This window comes from Trachypithecus francoisi, unplaced genomic scaffold, assembly GCF_009764315.1.
Source record: "Trachypithecus francoisi isolate TF-2019V2 unplaced genomic scaffold, Tfra_2.0 Lachesis_group3, whole genome shotgun sequence".
NCBI classification, from domain to species: domain Eukaryota; kingdom Metazoa; phylum Chordata; class Mammalia; order Primates; family Cercopithecidae; genus Trachypithecus; species Trachypithecus francoisi.
In genome coordinates, this window is record NW_022681468.1 from 98,066,567 (window position 1) to 98,085,900 (window position 19,334).

General features: G+C 45.8%; 3 protein-coding genes across 19 annotated transcripts in view; 2 read left to right on the forward strand and 1 right to left on the reverse strand.

Moving 5' to 3' along the window:
- Window positions 1-6,884, forward strand: part of VPS33B (VPS33B late endosome and lysosome associated) — a 32,630-nt gene extending 25,746 nt beyond the window's left edge. For all 6 annotated transcript variants that reach the window (XM_033188923.1, XM_033188921.1, XM_033188919.1 and 3 more), the window contains 8 exons: window positions 79-133; window positions 1,866-1,912; window positions 2,813-2,945; window positions 3,524-3,597; window positions 4,715-4,816; window positions 5,331-5,406; window positions 5,513-5,629; window positions 6,254-6,884. In XM_033188923.1, the coding sequence (XP_033044814.1) occupies window positions 79-133; window positions 1,866-1,912; window positions 2,813-2,945; window positions 3,524-3,597; window positions 4,715-4,816; window positions 5,331-5,406; window positions 5,513-5,629; window positions 6,254-6,333 (684 nt within the window). In that variant the 3' untranslated portion in view covers window positions 6,334-6,884. The remainder of the gene's footprint in view (window positions 1-78; window positions 134-1,865; window positions 1,913-2,812; window positions 2,946-3,523; window positions 3,598-4,714; window positions 4,817-5,330; window positions 5,407-5,512; window positions 5,630-6,253) is intronic.
- Window positions 6,885-10,664: 3,780 nt separating this feature from the next.
- PRC1 (protein regulator of cytokinesis 1) overlaps window positions 10,665-19,334 on the forward strand; it is a 29,356-nt gene continuing 20,686 nt past the window's right edge. For 6 of the 12 annotated variants that reach the window (XM_033188933.1, XM_033188939.1, XM_033188940.1 and 3 more), the window contains exon 1: window positions 10,666-10,936. In XM_033188933.1, the coding sequence (XP_033044824.1) occupies window positions 10,926-10,936 (11 nt within the window). In that variant the 5' untranslated portion in view covers window positions 10,666-10,925. Of the gene's footprint in view, window positions 10,937-11,042; window positions 11,130-19,334 lie in introns of those variants that run through there. The other 6 variants (XM_033188934.1, XM_033188930.1, XM_033188931.1 and 3 more) reach the window with 2 other exon arrangements.
- RCCD1 (RCC1 domain containing 1) overlaps window positions 17,089-19,334 on the reverse strand; it is a 35,442-nt gene continuing 33,196 nt past the window's right edge. Inside the window, exon 9 of the mRNA XM_033188944.1 lies at window positions 17,089-17,468. Coding sequence (XP_033044835.1) covers window positions 17,362-17,468 — 107 coding nt within the window. The 3' untranslated portion in view covers window positions 17,089-17,361. The remainder of the gene's footprint in view (window positions 17,469-19,334) is intronic.

Below are 19,334 nucleotides of genomic sequence, written 5' to 3' on the forward strand. Positions count from 1 at the left end.
GGGGGTCAGCCTTAAGCAGAAGGAAAAGAACATGTGTTGTGAAGCCTCAGTCCTCCTTGAGTCTTTCTTCCTATGCAGGTGTCGCCTATAGAAAGCCTGCGCCTCATGTGCCTTTTGTCCATCACTGAGAATGGTGAGCCCAAAAGACTAAAGATGAGAATGTCAGATTGAGAAACTATGTCTTAGGGACAGAAGAAGTGATTTTGAAAGGCTAAGGCAAATGTCTTAGCAAACAGAATGTTTCCTTGTAATTTCATGGGTTCTTTTTTGTTTGGGGTGAATGATCACCAGGACACAGGGTAATTTATTGTTTTAGCCCTAAGTGGGACCACATCCAGGCCACCCTAGAGCCCTGTCATATCTTAGGACTGCAGGGGTGTAGAGCTGAGTGGCGTTTCTCTCATCACTCCATCTGTCCTTATTTTCAATAAGATAAAGATACATTCCAGGAAAAAGGGACAGCAAGTTAATTTCATGAACATTTATTTTATTTATTTATTTTTTTGAGACAGAGTCTCGCTCTGTCACCCAGGCTGGAGTGCAGTGGTGCGATCTCGGCTCATCACAACCCCCACCTCGTGGGTTCAAGTGATTCTTCTGCCTCAGCCTCCTGAGTAGCTGGGACTACAGGTGTGCACCACCACGCCCAGCTAGTTTTCATGAACATTTCTAAAATCCCAGATTCTGTAATCTTCGTGGCAACTTCTTTTCACTGTTGAAGTCTTGCAGTTGGTGAATATTCTTGAAGGTTGCCTTCTTTTTCTTTTTCTTCCTTTTCTTTTTTTTTTTAAGACAGAGTCTTGCTATGTTGCCCAGGCTGGAGTGCAATGGCACGATCTCGGCTCACTGCAACCTCTGCCTCCTGGGTTCAAGCGATTTCTCACCTCAGCCTCTCGAGTAGCTGGAACTACAGGTGCACGCCATCACACCAGGCTAATTTTTGTATTTTTAATAGAGACGGAGTTTTGTTATGTTGGCCAGGCTGGTCTGGAACTCCTGACCTCAGGTGATCCACCTGCCTCAGCTTCCCTAAGTTCTGGGATTACAGGAGTGAGCTACTGTGCCCGGCCGAAGGTTGCTTTTTACCCAGAGAAGTATTTTGCTTATTCTAAATCTCATTTACTATAGTTAGAATCCCAGTTATTCTTACCTCGATGGAGAAAAACATATAAGACCATGCTTTTGGAACTCATTTGAACACTTTTCCTATTTCTCAATAGTTGTGAAGCAGTTCCTAGTAGAACTCCCCCTTAGCCAGGAAGAAATGCATGAGTCTGCCAGGTGCAGTGGCTTATGCCTGTAATCCCAGCACTTTGGGAGGCCAAGGCAGGTGGATCTCAAGATCAGGAGTTGGAGACCAGCCTGACCAACATGGTGAAACCCTGTCTCTACTAAAAATACAACAATTAGCCAGGTGTGGTAGTGCATGCCTGTAATCCCAGCTACTCAGGAGGCTGAGGCAGGAGAATGGCTTGAACCCAGGAGGTGGAGGTTGCAGTGAGCCAAGATCGCGCTTCAGCCTGGGTGACAAAGCAAGACCCCATCTCAAATAAATAAATAAATAAATGAGTCATCACTTCTCCCTCCTGCTGCATCCTCCCCACATCCCACTACGATCACCATTAGTTCCAGTGTCCCCTCCTCAGCACCCTTATGTTTCACAGGTCTTCTTGGGAGCTCCCAGACCTAGGCTTTATTTTTCAGTAAGCAAGCTTAAAATGTGAACCAACTGTATACTCTACAGGATTAACATTTACTGAATCCTTCCTCCTGAAGAAGGCATTCTTTGCTGGTTGATCTGTACATTTTAGGGTGCCTCTGCCAGCCTCTTTCTCATGCACCTGTCTTATTTTCTTCACGCTTAGGTTTGATCCCCAAGGATTACCGATCTCTGAAAACACAGTATCTGCAGGTAAGGCCTGGAGAATGTATTCTTGAGGGAACTTGGTGGAGGGCAGTTACTGGGCATTTTTGAAAGAGGCAAAAGAAGTGGCCCCTTTCCTGCCTCCATTACCCTCCTGTTTCCATTCAGGCCTCCCTCTTAGAGCTACTAGGGAGAGTCACCTTTCACCACGCCTCTCTGCTCTCTACCCTTGTTTCACCCCATACACTGACGGCGCATGGCCGGTGCTGAGAATTTAATTTAAACATTTCAGCGCTGGCCCCAGAGGTGAGTTCTTACTCCTGGGAGTCTCTCTCATTTTAGCACCGTGTGAGGCATTGATTCAGCTTTCCTTCCGGGTACTTCTTAAGTCTTACTTCATCCAGGAAGCCTTTCCCATACATCCATAGGTCTCTAAAGTCTCATGCTGCTTTTTATTCTTCTTCGTTTGGTGTTTAATTATTTCTTTTTCTTTTTCTTTTTTTTTGAGACGATGTCTCGTTCTGTCGCCCAAGCTGGAGTGCAGTGGCGCAATCTCGGCTCACTGCAACCTTTGCCTGCCAGGTTCAAGCAGTTCTCTGCCTTAGCCTCCTGAGGAGCTGAGACTACAGGCACGAGCCACCATGCCCAGCTAATTTTTGTGTTTTTAGTAGAGACAGGGTTTCATCATGTTGGCCAGGCTGGTCTCAAACTCCTGACCTCAAGTATCTGCCTGCCCTGGTCTCTCAAAGTGCTGGGATTACAGTCATGAGCCACCGCTCCCAGCCCTGTTTGGTTATTTCTGATGTGAAAATTTATCTCAACTAAGTGTGAGCTCCTTCACACTGCAGCAGAGGCTACATAGTCCTTCTCTCCCTCACCTCTGTAGTGCCTGACAGTGCTAGATGCTCTTTGGACACTCAGTAAATAGTCTAATTGCATCTTCTTCAGAGCTATGGCCCTGAACACCTGCTAACCTTCTCCAATCTGCGACGAGCTGGGCTCCTAACGGAGCAGGCCCCCGGGGACACCCTCACAGCCATGGAGAGTAAAGTGAGCAAGCTGGTGACCGACAAGGCTGCAGGTAAGCAGGGAGCACAGGTGACCCCTACTCCAGCTGTTGTCCTGACTTCTCTCAACAGGCAGCATGCTGGGAGGGACAGAATGAATTGGAGAAGGTGGACTGATTCCTTCCTATTAATGTCATTACTATTATTACTACTACATCTGACAGTAAGAGCGGTTTCCACATAGTGAACACTTACCATGTGCTGAGCCCTTTAGTTTCTCATTGAATCCTCACAAAGACTCTGTGAGGTAAATTTTCTCATCCTCATTTTATGGATGATGAAACTGAGGCTTAGAGAATTAAGTGATTTGTCCCAGGTCCCTTAGTTAGTAAGTTAGGTCAGTTTAACTCCAAAGCACATACCAATAAACTTGGGTTACCCTGTGGATTGCATTTAGTAGAGACCTGGTACCCTGTGGGAGGGGGAAGACTGTGGGTGGGGAGAAGGGTGGGAGTTCCAGGGAACTGTAGTTGAACAGCTTCCGAGAGTTTTTGGATGTGATTGGTGCTGTCGTGTCCTGACTGGTGTTGTTCGTGGCAGTGTCATGAATCCATAGACCTTAGGTGAAACCTGACACAGATTTCTTCCCCAGGAAAGATTACTGATGCTTTCAGTTCTCTGGCCAAGAGGAGCAATTTTCGTGCCATCAGCAAAAAGCTGAATTTGGTATGTGGAACAGGGATGATTAGGGGAGACGGTGGGTTCATTCCATTGTGGGGTACTTTTTTTTTTTTTTTTTGAGATGGAGTCTTGCTCTGTTGCCCAGGCTGGAGTGCAGTGGCACAATCTCAGCTCACTGCAACCTCTGCCTCCCAGGTTCAAGTGATTCTCCTGCCTCAGCCTCCTGAGGGATTACAGGCATGCGCCACCACACCCAGCTAATTTTTGTATTTTTAGTAGAGACAGGGTTTCACCATGTTGGCCAACTTCTGACCCCGGAAGTTCTGGTCTCGAACTTCTGACCTCAGGTGATCCACCCACCTCGGCCTCCCAAAGTGCTAGGATTAAAGGCGTGAGCCACTGTGCCCAGCCCATTGTGGAGTACTTTGAATCCACAAAAACCTTTTTGTCATTTCATGTGTATAAAGATTCTTCTGTTTGGTAGTCTTATAGCATGGTAGATTCATTCATTTAATCAACATGTAACAAGCACCTGCCAATGCCAGAGAATATTCTAAGTGCTGCTTCAGTGACAACCATATCCCATGTCTCTTAAGGACAGGGAAAGGAGAACCTGTCCCTCCAGCCCGTTCACATTATTCAATAGTGGTGCATGGGAAGTCATTCCAGAGAACTGGCAGTTGCTGAACAGAAACTGCTATCTTCTGTTACGGATTCTCTTTTCAGGGCTATTGCTGGTTCTCCCTTTTGTTGAAATAAGAATTGTTCTTTGGGCTATGCCACTTTATCTGACCCTTTAAAGTGTTAGGGAGCTGAGCTGTCACTTGCCTAATGAAGTCCCTTTGTGTTTTTTTTTTTTTTTGAGACGGCGTCTCCCTCAGTCGCCCAGGCTGGAGTGCAGTGGTGCGATCTCGGCTCACTGCAAGCTCCGCCTCCTGGGTTCACACCATTCTCCTGCCTTAGCCTCCCAAATAGCTGGGACTACAGGCGCCCGCAGCCATGCCCGGCTAATTTTTTGCATTTTTAGTGGAGATGGGGTTTCACCGTGTTAGCCAGGATGGTCTCGATCTCCTGACCTCGTGATTCACCCGCCTCGGCCTCCCAAAGTGCTGGGATTACAGGCGTGAGCCACCGCACCCGGCCAAGTCCCTTTGTCTTATAGATCCCACGTGTGGACGGCGAGTATGATCTGAAAGTGCCCCGAGACATGGCTTACGTCTTCAGTGGTGCTTATGTGCCCTTGAGCTGCCGAATCATTGAGCAGGTGAGAGCATATTACTCTTGCTCCCATTCATATTTCATTCTCTCTGCTTTCTCTTGGTCCCTAGCCTGTCTTCACTTTTTTTGTTTTCTTTGAGAAATGGAGTCTCGCTCTGTCACCCAGGCTGGAGTGCAGTGGCGTGATCTCAGCTCACTGCAACCTCCGCCTCCTGGATGTAAGTGATTCTCCTGCCTCAGGTTCCCAAGTAGCTGGGACTACAGGCATATGCCACTGCACCCAGCTAATTTTTGTATTTTTAGTAGAGATGGGGTTTCATATAGACGAGGCCAACTATATGTTGGCCAGGGTGGTCTCGAACTCCTGACCTCAGGTGATCGCCCCGCCTCAAACTCCTAAAGTGTTGGGATTACAGGCGTGAGCCACCACACCTGGCCCTGTCTCAACTTTTTGCTACTTGAGTAATGAGCAAGAAATGTGACAGTCTGGCTGCTGTGCCCTTCCTTTCCTAAGCCTGATATTGTCTGTAGCCTTAAAAACAGTGCTTATACCTTCACAGGTGTTAGAGCGACGAAGCTGGCAGGGCCTTGATGAGGTGGTACGGCTGCTCAACTGCAGTGACTTTGCATTTACAGGTATGTGGCATCAACAGTGGGGTAGGCTGGCAGTGAGAGGTGGGCTGGATGCACCACTCAGGACTAGCATGTCAGGGAAGAGCTGAATCTGGTCTGATCCTCACAGACATGACTAAGGAAGACAAGGCTTCCAGTGAGTCCCTGCGCCTCATCCTGGTGGTGTTCTTGGGTGGTTGCACATTCTCTGAGATCTCAGCCCTCCGGTTCCTGGGCAGAGAGAAAGGTAAGAGAGAGCAGAAAGGTGAGAATTGGCCTGTATTATATCTGGGCAACAAAGTGTTGGCTGGGCGCAGTGGCTCATGCCTGTAATCTCAACACTCTGGGAGGCCGAGGCGGGCAGATCACCTGAGGTTAGGAGTTCGAGACTAGCCTGACTAACATGGTGAAACCCCATCTCTATTAAAAATACAAAAATTAGCCAGGCATGGTGGTGGGTACCTGTAATCCTAGCTACTCAGGAGGCTGAGGTAGGAGAATTGCTTGAACCTGGGAGGTGGAGGTTACAATGAGCCAAGATGGCGCCATTGCACTCCAGCCTGGACAACAAGAGCAAAACTCCATCTCAAGAAAAAAAAAAAAAAAAAACACGCAAAGTGTCCTGCATAGGAATAGTTTTCTCCTGGCCTCGGAGTACAATTTGCCATAGCCTTACTGTGGGCTGCTATAGTAGGGAGCCCAGTTATACCAGGCGTAGAAAGCAGTGGTGCCCAAGGGTATGGCACTCACGTCTCTGTCTATAAACCGGTGCTCTGATCCCATGGGGACTGTAGAAATGGAGGGGCTCTGTGGTTATCGTTGGGGCCTAAGATCTGCGCTGTCTCTTCTGCTGCTGCATTTGACTCCTTAGGCTACAGGTTCATTTTCCTGACAACAGCAGTCACAAACAGTGCTCGTCTTATGGAGGCTATGAGTGAGGTGAAAGCCTGATGTTTTTCCCGGCCAGTGTTGACATCTTCCCTGAACACATTCCTCAGTGGGAGGCAGGCATCTGGCACCCAGCTGTTATAACCAAGTGTCTACCAACTATCTGCTACGAGCCGGGAGCATGGAACATGTTGGGATTTAGAGAACATATCTGAGAAGAGAGTTCACTTCCTGCTCCCAGGATATTTCTCTTTTCTGTTTATGAAGTACAACCCATGCTGCTAAGATACAAGCAGGAAGAGGTATCCTTTGCTAAATCCTGTTTGAATATCATTGTAAATAAAGCCTCTGCTCTCAGATGTAATATGTTTGTTGTTCTGTACATGCACTTCCATCTTTATTAGTGAAAGCCCATTGGAGCTTTCTGCAGGGGCTTCCTATGCTTCTCGGCCTGGACTTTGTAGTGGCCTGGTCTGGTTCTTCCCTGTAAAAGTCACTCGACCATTCTGTACCTGAGTTTCCTCAACCATAAAATGAGGGGGATGGATGAGGTGACCAGCAAGCATGTTTCCAATTCTAAAATGTTGTGATTCATTACATTTTTGAGAAAATGACTTTGTTGTTTTAACTTAAGGAGGCACTTCAATTTTAAGCGTTTTGTTTCTTATTGCAAAATGAAAGACTGTGTGCCATTAGAGCCATTTCAGGCATCAGCAAACAGTGCTCCTGTAAATGTACCAGCACCCTCCTCATTGCTGATGCTAGTATCCTTTCTCCCTCTCTATTTACCTTTCAAAAATGATGAAATATAGGCCAGGTGCTGTGGCTCATGCCTGTAATCACTGTACTTTTGGAGGCCAAGGCAAGAGGAAAGCTTGAACCCCGGAGTTTGAGACCAGCCTGGATAACATGGCAAGACCCCATCTGTACAAAAAATAAAAAAATTAGCCGAGGGTGGTGGCACACGCCTGTATTCCTAGCTACTGGGGAGGCTGAGGTGGGAGGATCCCTTGAGCCCAGGAGGTTGAGGCTGCAGTAAACTGTGACCCTCTCTCCAAAAAGAAAAGAAAAAAGAAGGAATTACAACCACCTGTGTTAGTGGCCACTTTTCAGGCCTCTTCCAGCTTGATCCCACTGATGACTACACTTTCCTTGAAATTGTCGTATTCAGCTTCCATAATACCCTTTCTTTGTCCTCCCACAGTCTCTTAGGTTGTTCTTTGATCCCATTTGCTGACATCTCCCCTCTCTCTGTCCTTTGTTGTCATCCACTTCCAGATCTCAAGCTTTCATCTCACTCCACACAAGTATGTCCTACCTGGTCATTCCACAGGCACTTCAAACTCAGCATGTACAAAATAAACTCATGAGTGGAAGCTCTTGTCCCTACTTGAATCCTTTAATCTGCTCTTCTTCCTGTATTCCCAAACTTTGTTCAAATGAGCAAAAAATTGTATTCTTGACCTCAGATTTTTTCTTTCTATGCCCCACCTTCAGCTGGTTCCCTTGTCCTATTGGTTCTTATTTCTAAATGCTCTAGTTCATCTTCTCCTCACCATCTTCTTCAGCTGGTTCCCTTGTCCTATTGTTCTTATTTCTAAATGCCTCTAGTTCATCTTCTCCTCACCATCCCTATGATAGAGGTCTTTATTGTCTCTTGCCTAGGTTTTTGTAAGAGTGTCCCTCCCAGCTGCTCATCCTCCCATCTGTTCCCCATTCCACAGTGCTGCCACTTAATAAAAGGAAGAAAGAAAATCAAAACCTGAGTTACTAGATCATCAAAAGTATTCTTCCTATAGAATAAGGATCATTCTGGGCCCGGCACAGTGGCTCACACCTGTAATCCTAGCACTTTGGGAGGACGAGGCAGGCAGATCACTTGAGGTCAGGAGTTCAAGACCAGCCTGGCCAACATGGTAAAACTCTGTCTCTACTAAAATATAAAAATTAGCCGGCTGTGGAGGTGCGCACCTGTGGTCCCAGCTACTCGGGAGGCTGAGGCGGGAGAATCACTTGAACCCAGGAGGCAGAGGTTGCAGTGAGCCGAGATCGTGCCACTGGACTCCAGCCTGGGCAAAAGAGCAAGACTCTGTCTCAATAAATAAATAAGTAAATAAAAATAATGATAATTCTGTATAAGAATACATTCCAAGGAAAAGGCATTCCTCAAGCATCTAGCTAGAATTTTGAGTGTTATTTCAAGCTAGTGTGCAAGACCAAAGACACTGCCAACAGGGCTGTTGTTCGCAGAAAGAATAGGTGGCATCAGAAAAAGATTAAACAGTGGCAAAACATTGCACTTCCATCAAGTAGAAATATATGACCCTGTAATAGGGTTTTTGTTTGTTTGTTTGTTTGTTTTTTGAGAAAGGTTCTTGCTTTGTCGTCCAGGCTGGAGTGCAGGGGCATGATCATGTCTCACTGCAGCCTTGACCTCCTGGGCTCAAGTGATCCTCCCACCTCAGCCTCCCAAGTAGCTGGGACTAGAGGCTCATACCACCACATCTGGCTAATTTTTGTATTTTTTATAGAGACGGGGTTTTGCCACATTGCCCAGGCTAAGGTCATATATTATAAACACATATTACACAGTGTTTTACATGCAGCGTTTATGCTCTGAATGGATATCTTTGCATCAGTTCTGTGACTTTGTTAGCCTCAGCACCTCAGTGTAAAGGACGAGAGAAAAATTGTCTTATCTCTGGATACTTAATAATGCTGGCCCTAAGAACATGTATGAAGATCACAAATTTGTGAAGCTTTCTGAAAAGCTCTCCTGTTAATTTAACCAACAAAGAATGCAAGTAAATTTTAGAAGTGGTGCTGCCATCCACTATTAGTGGTGTCAGTGTTAATCAACAGAGTGCAAGGAAACTGAAAAAGTAGTGCCTGTTGTCCACTGAGTTTGTGCTGTGAATATCTGGCATGCTGCTGATAGGTTAAAAAGAACATTGAAGCCGGGCGCGGTGGCTCACGCCTGTAATCCCAACACTGGGAGGCCGAGGCCGGCGGATCACCTGAGGTCAGGAGTTCAAGACCAGCCTGGCCAACATGGCGAAACCCCATCTCTACTGAAAATACAAAAAAAGTATCCAGGCATGGTGGTGCGTGCCTGTAGTCTCAGCTACTTGGGAAGCTGAGGCACAAGAACCCGGTGGCGGACGTGCAGTGAGCCGAGATTGGGCCACTGCACTTCAGCCTGGGTGACAGAGCGAGACTCCATCTCAATTAAAAAAAAAATAAAAAGAAGAACATTGAAAGCAGCAATGAAGTTTTTCTGAAAATAAGAAAAATATGGTTCTGAAGCTGAAGCAAACAAGCATCCTTTACCTTTAGGGAAAAGGCATGTGAACGTAAGTTACAGTTGGTCAGTAAACACGAAAAATGTGCAATTTCAGTTATAATCAAGTGCCAAACAAGGAAATGCCAGTATTATTATTTTACCTACAAAATGAGCAAAGATGTTTAAAAGTACGATAGAATTCAGCCCTGCTGAGGGTAACAAAAGGAGGGTACTTTTCCGGTGAGGCTTTGTGCGGAAGGCAAATTAATAAAGGGAGCATTCAGTAATTACACCTCTAGGAATCAGCTGTACGAAAATGCAGGATGCAAAGATTTATGTATGAATATATTCAGTCCAGCCTTATATTTTAAATTATTATCTAAATATCAATAGCAGAATGGGCGAGATAGTTACACACCAGGATATTATGCCACCATGAATCACTGGGGAAAAAAATGTGATACATAAGCATTTAGGGATGTAACATGTTCATAGAGGAAAGGAGGCTACAAAAGTACTTTGATGTTTATTTTGAGTTTTAAATTTTTCATGTAACAATTTAGAAACTCATCTAATTTGAAAGAAAACCACACCTAGGTGATCTGCACTTATTCACCAATCAGGTGAGTTGGGCAAATCATTCAAATCTTTTTGAGTTTCCTCTGCAATGGTGACAATACTCGCCATACAGGATTGTGAAGGTTAAATGGGATAACTAGCGTTGAAAGGTTCCAGGCCCATGAGCAGGACTCAATGTTCCTTCCCTTCCCCTTAGTGTACGGCTTCCTACATCTGGGGAAGAGTCCCACCAAAGATCAGTTCCAAGGTTGGCTTCTTGGATGAGAGAGGGAAACTAGGCGCTAACTTTCCTATTCCTCCCCGCTCCCGGTCTCGGCAGCCGGGAAGCCACGGTGCTCTCAACTCCCCCGCCCGCGCACTTCGAATACAAACTGCGCCGGGCGGGGCGGGGCGGGGCGCTGCTCCGATGACGTAGCCGACTCGGGAGGGGAGTCCCTTGAGGCTGCCGCCAATCGAGGGAAGCGGGAGGCGCAGGCCCCGCCCGCCCACTCACGGACAGTGACGTCATCCCCCGCCCCGTTCCAGCGCTTCCCGGGTCCGGCTCACGAGTCCCCGCCCGACTGCGCACCCGCGAGCTACAGCCCGAGGGGCGGGGATTTTCGTGGAGCGACGGGACGCGACGCCAATCGCGGCAAGGCTTCGCCCCGTGGCGCGGTTTGAAATTTTGCGGGGCTCAACGGCTCACGGAGCGGCTACCCGGGGTGAGGTCGCCGGTGTTTGCGGGTGGTTGTTGCTCTCGGGGCCGTGTAGAGTAGGTCTGGACCTGGACTGACGGCTGCTTGGAGCGTCTGCCATGAGGAGAAGGTGCGGGTTGCGGGGAAATCGAGGGGACGCGGGAGAGAGCGACGCCTCTCTCGGGTTCTGGGCCAGTTCAGGGGTGCGGGGCCCGTGCGAGGTCCCGGGACTAGGGCGTCACAGCAGTCGGCGCTGAGTGAGGCCGGGGGCGCGAAGGGGCAGGGTCTGGAGGCGGCGAGCCAGTGCGAGGGCCGCGGCGGAGGTGAGACCTGACGCGCTGTCTCCCGGCGGCCCCGGGTGTCCGCAGGCTCAGACGCCCGGGTGGGAGCCGAGCGCCAGTGCCCGGACGCGGCAGGGCGGGCGAGGCCGGGGGCCCGGGTCGGCCTCCACCCAGGCGGTCAGCGCTGGTGCTCGGACTCCACCTTCCCTGCCCTCGGCGTCTCAGGTGCCGCTTCTTGGCGCAGATGACTCGTTGTAAACCTTCTGTGGTCCTGGCTTCTCTTTAAAGCTGTTAAGTTTATTTGTCGTTGTTTTGTTTTATTCTTTGTTTTTGTGGAAACGCGGTCTCCTGTGTTGGCCAGGCTGGAGGCGTGAGCCACCGCGCCCGGCCCGTTGTTTTTCTTTGTATGTGGCCAGCGGTGTTAACGTTTTGTTTGAATTGGAAAGATAGTTTTGTTTCTTTGCAAGTTAAGAAACGGATTATGGAATTCTTTTCCGGTCGTTTTAATAACTTCCTAGGCAGTGTTGGGGAGGGACTGTCCGACTTGAAATCCTGACCAGTGACACTGACACTTACCAGCCTTGTGACTTCCAAATATTAACTTTAATTTCTGAAAGTCGTAGATGAAGTATTGTGATGATACAGCGTTAATTTGTAGTTTTTGGTGGAACTGATTGTTCTAAGGCTTTGTAAGATTCTTCATTTCGTGATCACTAATTCTGATCTGTCTTTTTCAAATGCTTGCCCTCAGAATAATGAGAATTGAGTGCCAACATGGTGAAACCCCGTCTTAACTGAAAATACAAAAATTAGCCAGGCGTGGTGGTGCCCCTGTAGCCCCAGCTTCTCAGGAGGCTGAGGCAGGAGAATCGCTTGAGCCTGGGAAACAGAGGTTGCATGAGCCGACATCTCGACACTGCACTCCAGCCTGGGTGGCAGAGTGAGACTCTGTCTCAAAAAAAAAAAAAAAGGCCATTAACAGTTTATGAATTATTTAGGCATCTTCTCTATCAAGGGATTGAATGAAGCAGGAGAAAAAATTACCCTTTAGTGTTGGTTCCAGGCTAATGGATATAATTAGGCTTTTTTTTTTTTTTTTTTTTTTTTTTTAAGACAGGGTCTCACTCTGTCACCCAGGCTGGAGTGCAGTGGCGAGATTGCTCACTGCAGCTTTGACCTCTGAGGCTCAAACAAAACTCTGGCCAGAATTAATTATGGTTATCGGTCCCGGAAACAGGTTGCACAGGAGATCAACAAAACTCCTTCTCTGGAGTGCTAAGAAAAAATAGGGCAGTGGATCAGTGAAGGCTGCCTGAAGGTAGGAAATAATTTAGAGGACCACTTTGAGATTTCTTCCAGTCCAGTTATTTATGTTCAAGACTGGAAAAACTGACCCATTCTACAACCTTTGTGTCCTTGAGTGGTAGTCTTTGTATGCACTCTGAGTTTTTCAGTGAGTCTAAAAAAAATCTCAGACTTGCTCCTTTTAGGGGATTACCTGAAACAATTTAGCCAGGTAGTATTTCAGTGTATCATGATAATTGTTCATAATGATTGCTCTGAAGCATCTTAAGAACATACAACTTTTTTGAAATGTCACATTATTCATTCAAAAAGACTTCTTGGGCCTGGCACAGTGGCTCACACCTGTAATCCCAGCACTTTGGGAGGCCAGGTGGGAGGATGACTTGGGCCCAGGAGTTCAAGACCAGCCTGGGGCACCATAGCAAGACCCTGTCTCTAAAAAATAATAATAATTTATACTAAAAAAGAAAAGAAAAATAATTCTTGAATGTTATATACAAGGAACCATTCCAAGTGGTGGGGATATAGCAGTGAGCAAAAGTGACATCCCTGCCCTCACAGTTTGTATTCTAATAGCAAAAGAGGAGTGTAATAAATAAGTTAATCTTAAATGGTGATAAGTGCTATGTAGAGAAATCAAGCAGAGAAAGGGGATAAGAAGTACTGAAGGTGTAGAAAGTGGGGTTGTGGTTTTAAAGAGATGGGTCAGGAAAGGCCTCCCTGAGAAGGTGATCTCTGAGCAAAGACCTAAGGAGGAAAAGGGTGAAGCCATGCAGCATGGGGGAAAAGAGATCTAGGTAGAGGAATCAGCATATCAAAAGAAATGGCTTTCAGATGGAATGGGCCTTCATAGGGCTTTGGAAAGGCAGAGGCTTTTCCTTGGCGTGAGATGGCAAGTCACTGGAGGGTTCTGAGTAGAGGATTAGGACTTGGGGCTCCTGTGTTGACAATAGACTTAAGGAGGCCAGCATTGAAGCAGTGAGACTAGTTAGAAGCCATTGCCATACAGCAAAAAGTTGGTGGTGGTGACCTGGACGAGGGTGGGGGTGGTAGTGGTAGCAGCAGAGGTCAGGAGGAGTGAGATTCTGCCTGTCTTGTGTAGATAATGCTAATGGCGCGAATATAAGAAAGAAGTGTCAAGGATGATACAAGATTTAAGTTAAAAAAAAAATTAAGTTCAGTACAATTTGAATGTTAGGAAGAGTAAGAAATGTTAGTTTTTAATTCTTTGAAAATGATCCTGTTACAGGAACTGTCTCTAACTAGAATAATACCCATTTCCAACAGGCCAAATAAAATGCATTATATATTAGTAAAGTTTTCTTTCTTTCTTTCTTTTTTTTTTTTTTTAAGACAGTCTTGCTCTGTCGCCCAGGCTGGAGTGCAATGGCATGATCTCAGCTCACTGCAACCTCTGCCTCCTGGGTTCACCGGGTTCAAGTGATTCTCCTGCCTCAGCCTCCTGAGTATCTGAGATTACAGGCACCGGCTACGACGCCCAGCTAATTTTTATGTTTTTAGTAGAGATGGGGTTTCACATGTTGGCCAGGCTGATCTCTCGCTCCTGATCTCAGGTGATCAACCTGCCTTGGCCTCCCAAAGTGCTGGGATTACACAACGTGAGCCACCAGGCCCGGCCATAGTAAAAATCTGTAAGTTTTTCAATTAAGTCGCAAATCAAAAAAGTTTCAGATTGTGTGCCGAGATGTTTTTAATAACAGCTTTGAGATATAATCCACATACTATACAATGTACTTAAAGTGTATAATTCAGTGATTTTTAGAATATTCACAGTTGTGCAATCATCACTGCAATCAGTTTTAGAACATTTATATCACCCCTTTAAAATCCCATTAGCGGTCAATCCCCTTTCACCTCATGGTCCAAATTCTCTCCACCCCCAACTACAAATCTACTTTTTGGCTAGGCAAGGTGGTGCACACCTATAATCACAGCACTTTGGGAGCCCAAGGTGGGAGGACTACTTGAGCCCAGGAGTTCAAGAACAGCTTGGGAGACTGCCTCTACAAAAAAAAATTTTTTTTTTTTTTTTAAGATGGAGTCTCACTCTGTCACCCAGGCTGGAATACAGTGACACGATCTCAGCTCACTGCACCTTCTGCCCCCTGGATTCAAGCGATTCTCCTGCCTCAGCCTCTCGAGTAGCTGGGATTATAGGTGCCCACCACCACGCCCAGCTAATTTTTGTATTTTTAGTAGAGATGGGGTTTCACCATATTGGCCAGGCTGGTCTCAAACTCCTGACCTCGTGATCTACCGGTCTTGGCCTCCCAAAGTGCTGGGATTACAGGCATAAGCCACCGTGCCTGGCCTAAAAAAAATTTTTTTTTGTTTAAGTTAGCTGGGTGTGGTGGCTCACATCTGCAGTCCCAGCTACTCCGGAGGCTGAGGTGGGAGGATCACCTGAGCCTAGGAGGTTGGGGCTGCAGTGAGCCATGATCATGTTACTGCACTCCAGCCTAGGTGAAAGATGTCTCAAAAAAAACATACAAACCCCAAATCTACTTTTTACCTATTCTGGATATATCATATAAATGGAACCATAGCTGTTGTGGTCTTTTGTGACTTGCTTCTTTGACTTAGCATAATATTTTCCAGGTTTATTGCCAAATAATATTCCATTGTATGGCTATATACTACATTTTATTTACCCATTCATGAGTTGATGGCCATTTGTTTTGTTTTGTTTTGTTTTGTTTTCACTTTTTGGCTATTGTAAGTAATGCTACTATAAACATTTGTGTAGTTTTCGTATAAATGTGTTTTCATTTATTTTTGGTAAATACCCAGTAATAAAACTGCTGGGTTGTATGAACTCCATTAAACTGAGGGGCTGGGTGCAATGGCTCATGTCTGTAATCCCAACACTTTGGGAGTCTAAGGTGGGAGGATTGCTTGGGCCCAGAAGTTCAAGACCAGCCTGAGCAACATGGCAAACCTTTAAAAAAAAAAAACCCAAAAACGAAAATTAGCCAAGCATGATAGCATGTCTGTGGTCCCAGCTACTTGGGAGACTAAGGCGGGAGAATTGCTTGAGCCTGGGACGTTGAAGCTGCAGTGAGCTATGGTCACACCACTGCACTCCAGCCCAGGTGACAGTGAGGCCCTGTCTCAAAAAACAAAAAAACAACTGAAGAACTACCAGACTGTCTTCCAAAGAGGCTGCACTGTCTTGCATTCCCACGAGCAGTGTTTGAGGGTTCTAGTTTCTCTAGATTCTCACCAGTACTTGTTGCTATATATATATTTTTTTATTATAACCATCCTGCTGGCTGTGGTTTTGATTTGCATTTCCGTAATGACTAATATTGAGCATCTTTTCATGTGCTTATTGGCCATTTGTATATCTTCTTTGGAGAAATGTCTATTCAGATTCTCTGCCTATTGTGCTAGATTTTTTTATTCAGGAAAATGATCACTTTACCTTATAGATATGTTACAGAGATAGGCAGCCCTGCTTGTAAACCTTCGTCAGGATCCTAGAATACATAATACCTCTATTAGGTTAGGTAGGTTAGGAGCATAGGACCCTTTGGCAGGAATTCAGGGCCATTCATTTTGCATCTATTGAACAACTACTATGCATTAGGGTGTGGTAAAATGAAGATGAATAAGATGTGGTGGTCCTTGCCCTTGAGTTTATGGTCTACTAGGGGCCTGGGGGGAAAATGGCAAGTGAGTGACAAGTCCACAGGTCTCCAGAGGAGGTGGTGGCAGATAGAAGGAACTGAACGTACAAAGCACGGTGCCATCAGAAAATGAGGGCTGCATGTGGTTTATTGAGGGGCACTGTTCAGGGAATGCCCAGGAAGTTCAGTTAGCTGGAGACTTGGGGAGTGACAAGTGGCAGAGATTAGCAAACTCGGAGAGAGGTTTAGAAGGCCTTTCCACGGAAGGTGGTTGAACTATTTCCTGAGGGCAATGGGACCTTTGAAGGGGAGTAGTTAAGCAGGGAGCTGATGGGATTTGTTGTTATGAACAACTAGCTGGTCTGTGGAGATTGGCTGGGCAGGGGTAGGTCTGTCAGACTGAGGAGACTGGTATACTTAAGTAATGACCTTCAGAGCAGTGCCCCCAGCTGGCCTGTCTGGAAGCCAGGGTTTTGCATCCAGATCAAATATTGGCCACAGATTGGATCTTAAAAGTTATTTTTAATAAAATGCTAATATTAGGATTTTAACTTGTGCATTCTTGTGTCTTCAAAATGAAGTGCAAAAGGAGTGTTTGCCTGGGGAAGCTCTTTAGTTGGACTTTAGTTGAGATTATGTTAAATAAATGCCTTATGGTTAACATTTCTTTTTTTTCTTTTTCTGTTGGACTTGAACTGTTAACATTTCTAAACTGAAGGGAGTACAGTAAATTCTTTTTTTTTTTTTTTTTTTTTGAGACGTAGTCTCGCTCTGTCGCCCAGGCTGGAGTACAGTGGCTGGATCTCAGCTCACTGCAAGCTCCGCCTCCCGGGTTTACGCCATTCTCCTGCCTCAGCCTCCCGAGTAGCTGGGACTACAGGCACCTGCCACCTGCCCGGCTAGTTTTTTGTATTTTTTAGTAGAGACGGGGTTTCACCGTGTTAACCAGGATGGTCTGGATCTCCTGACCTCGTGATCCGCCCGTCTCGGCCTCCCAAAGTGCTGGGATTACAGGCTTGAGCCACCGCGCCCGGCCGAGTACAGTAAATTCTTTTAAATGTTTGTCAGTATTGGGTGTTGGTATGGCCATCTGGTATAGGCAACAGGTACTTGTGTAGAAATGTTTCTTCAACAAGAACAGGCAACCTCTAAACTGGGATTTCGTGGCTGGAGATATTTTGGATGTGAATGTATTAACAGCTTTGGAGAGACACATTGTTAGAGATCTAGGCTGGTGACTTGTAGAACCACCGAAAGCTCTGAGACAAGGGCTAATGAAAGTCTCTAGCTCCAATTGGGTGTGGACGGCACACGAACAGCTAAGTGTTTAAGTGATTTGCTGCAGGCTTCTCAGCTGACTGGAAGCAGAGAACATCTAGATTGCAGTTTCTCTGGTGCCAGGGTAGTCTTAGTTGTCCTGTTATACCTAAGAAAAGGGAGAAAAATTTCTATTCTTTAAATGTTCTGTAAATCAGACTAATGGTTCTAATTTTTAAAGTAAACTTTTCTTAAAAGATACAGAAGCCAGTTAAATTTGTATTTTAGATGAATAATTTTTTGTTAAAATAAGCTTTTGGCAATTGAATAACATACATTCAGAAACGTACAGAAATCAAGTGTAAACTCAGTGAATTTTTCACAGTTGATGCACCTGTGTAAGCAGCAACCCAGAAGCCCTTTACCAGTCACTGCCTCCCCTGAGCCAAAAGAACCACTATCCTGACTTCTGAAAGCATAGATTAGTTTGGGCTGATTTTTTGTTTGTTTGTTTTCGTTTTTCAGATAGGGTGTTGCTTTGTTGCTCGGGCTGGAGTGCACTGATCACAGCTCACTGCAGCCTCATCCTCCCATGCTCAAGCAATCCTCCCACCTCAGCCTCCTGAGTAGCTGGGACTATAGGCATACGCCACTGTGCCCAGCTAATTTTTTTTTTTTTTTTTTGGATAGACACAGAGTCTCCCTGTTGCCCAGGATGATCTCAAACTCCTGGGCTCAACCAGTCCTCCTGCCTCGGCCTTGCAAGGTGCTAGGAATACAGGCATGAACTACCATGCCTGACCAGTTTTGCCTGTTTTTGAACTTTATGTCAATGGAATCACATAGTGATACACACTTGCGTATCTGGTGGCTTTTGCTTAGCCTAAAGTGTTTTTTTTTTCTTCCTCTTCCCCTTACAACTTTTTTTAAAGTTGTTTCTTTGACTTCATTAAAAAAATGAAAAGATTTGAAGTATAATTCATACACAGTAAAACGGACTCACTTTACAGGTAGTTTCAATTGTATACTGTTATATAATCACCATCAAGATCTAGAACTATTTCATCACCCCAAAAAGGTAAAATTTAAAAATAAATAAATAAAATAGAAAAATAATAATTTGAGCTTTCCATGTCATGTGTAGTGTGTTCATTTTCTTTTTTGAGACAGTTTCGCTCTGTTGCCCAAGCTGGAGTTCAGTGGTACGGTCTTTGCTCACTACAACCTCAGCTCACTGCAAACCCCACTTCCTGGGTTCAAGCGATTCTCCTGCCTCAGCCTCCCCAGTAGCTAGGATTACAGGCGCATCACCACACCCAGCTAATTTTTTGTGTTTTTAGTAGAGATGGGGTTTCCCCATGTTGGCCAGGCTGGTCTCAAACTCCTGACCTCAAGTGATCTGCTCCCCTTGGCCTCCCAGAGTCCTGGAATTATAGGTGTGAGCCATTGCACCCAGCCGGTTTGTTCATTTTCATTGCTGTATTATTGCACTGTAGGGATGTACTATTCATTCTGTTGATAAACATCTAGGCTGTTTCTGTTTCCATGATATTATGAGTAGTGCTTCTCTAACCATTCTCATGTGTCTTTGGTGAAGGTATGTGTTCATTTCTGCTAGGTATGTATGTAGAGGTAGAACCGCTGGGTTCAGCTTTAGTAGATAGACTGCCAACAGTTTTTAAAATAGTTGTACCAATTTACACTATGCCAGCAGCATATGAAAGTTCTCACTTTTCTATATACTCACCAACACTTAATGTTGTCTTTTTAACTTTAGCCATTCTTTGAGCTGCTAGTTGTAATTTAAGAAGAATAGGCTGGGCGAGGTGGCTCATGCCTGTAATCCCAGCACTTTGGGAGGCCAAGGTGGGTGGATCACTTGAGGTCAGGAGTTCGAGACCAGCATGGCCAACATGGTGAAACCCTATCTCAACGGCTTAACTTTAGCCATTCTTTGAGCCGCTAGTTGTAATTTAAGAATACTAGGCTGGGTGCAGTGGCTCATGCCTGTAATCCCAGCACTTTGGGAGGCCAA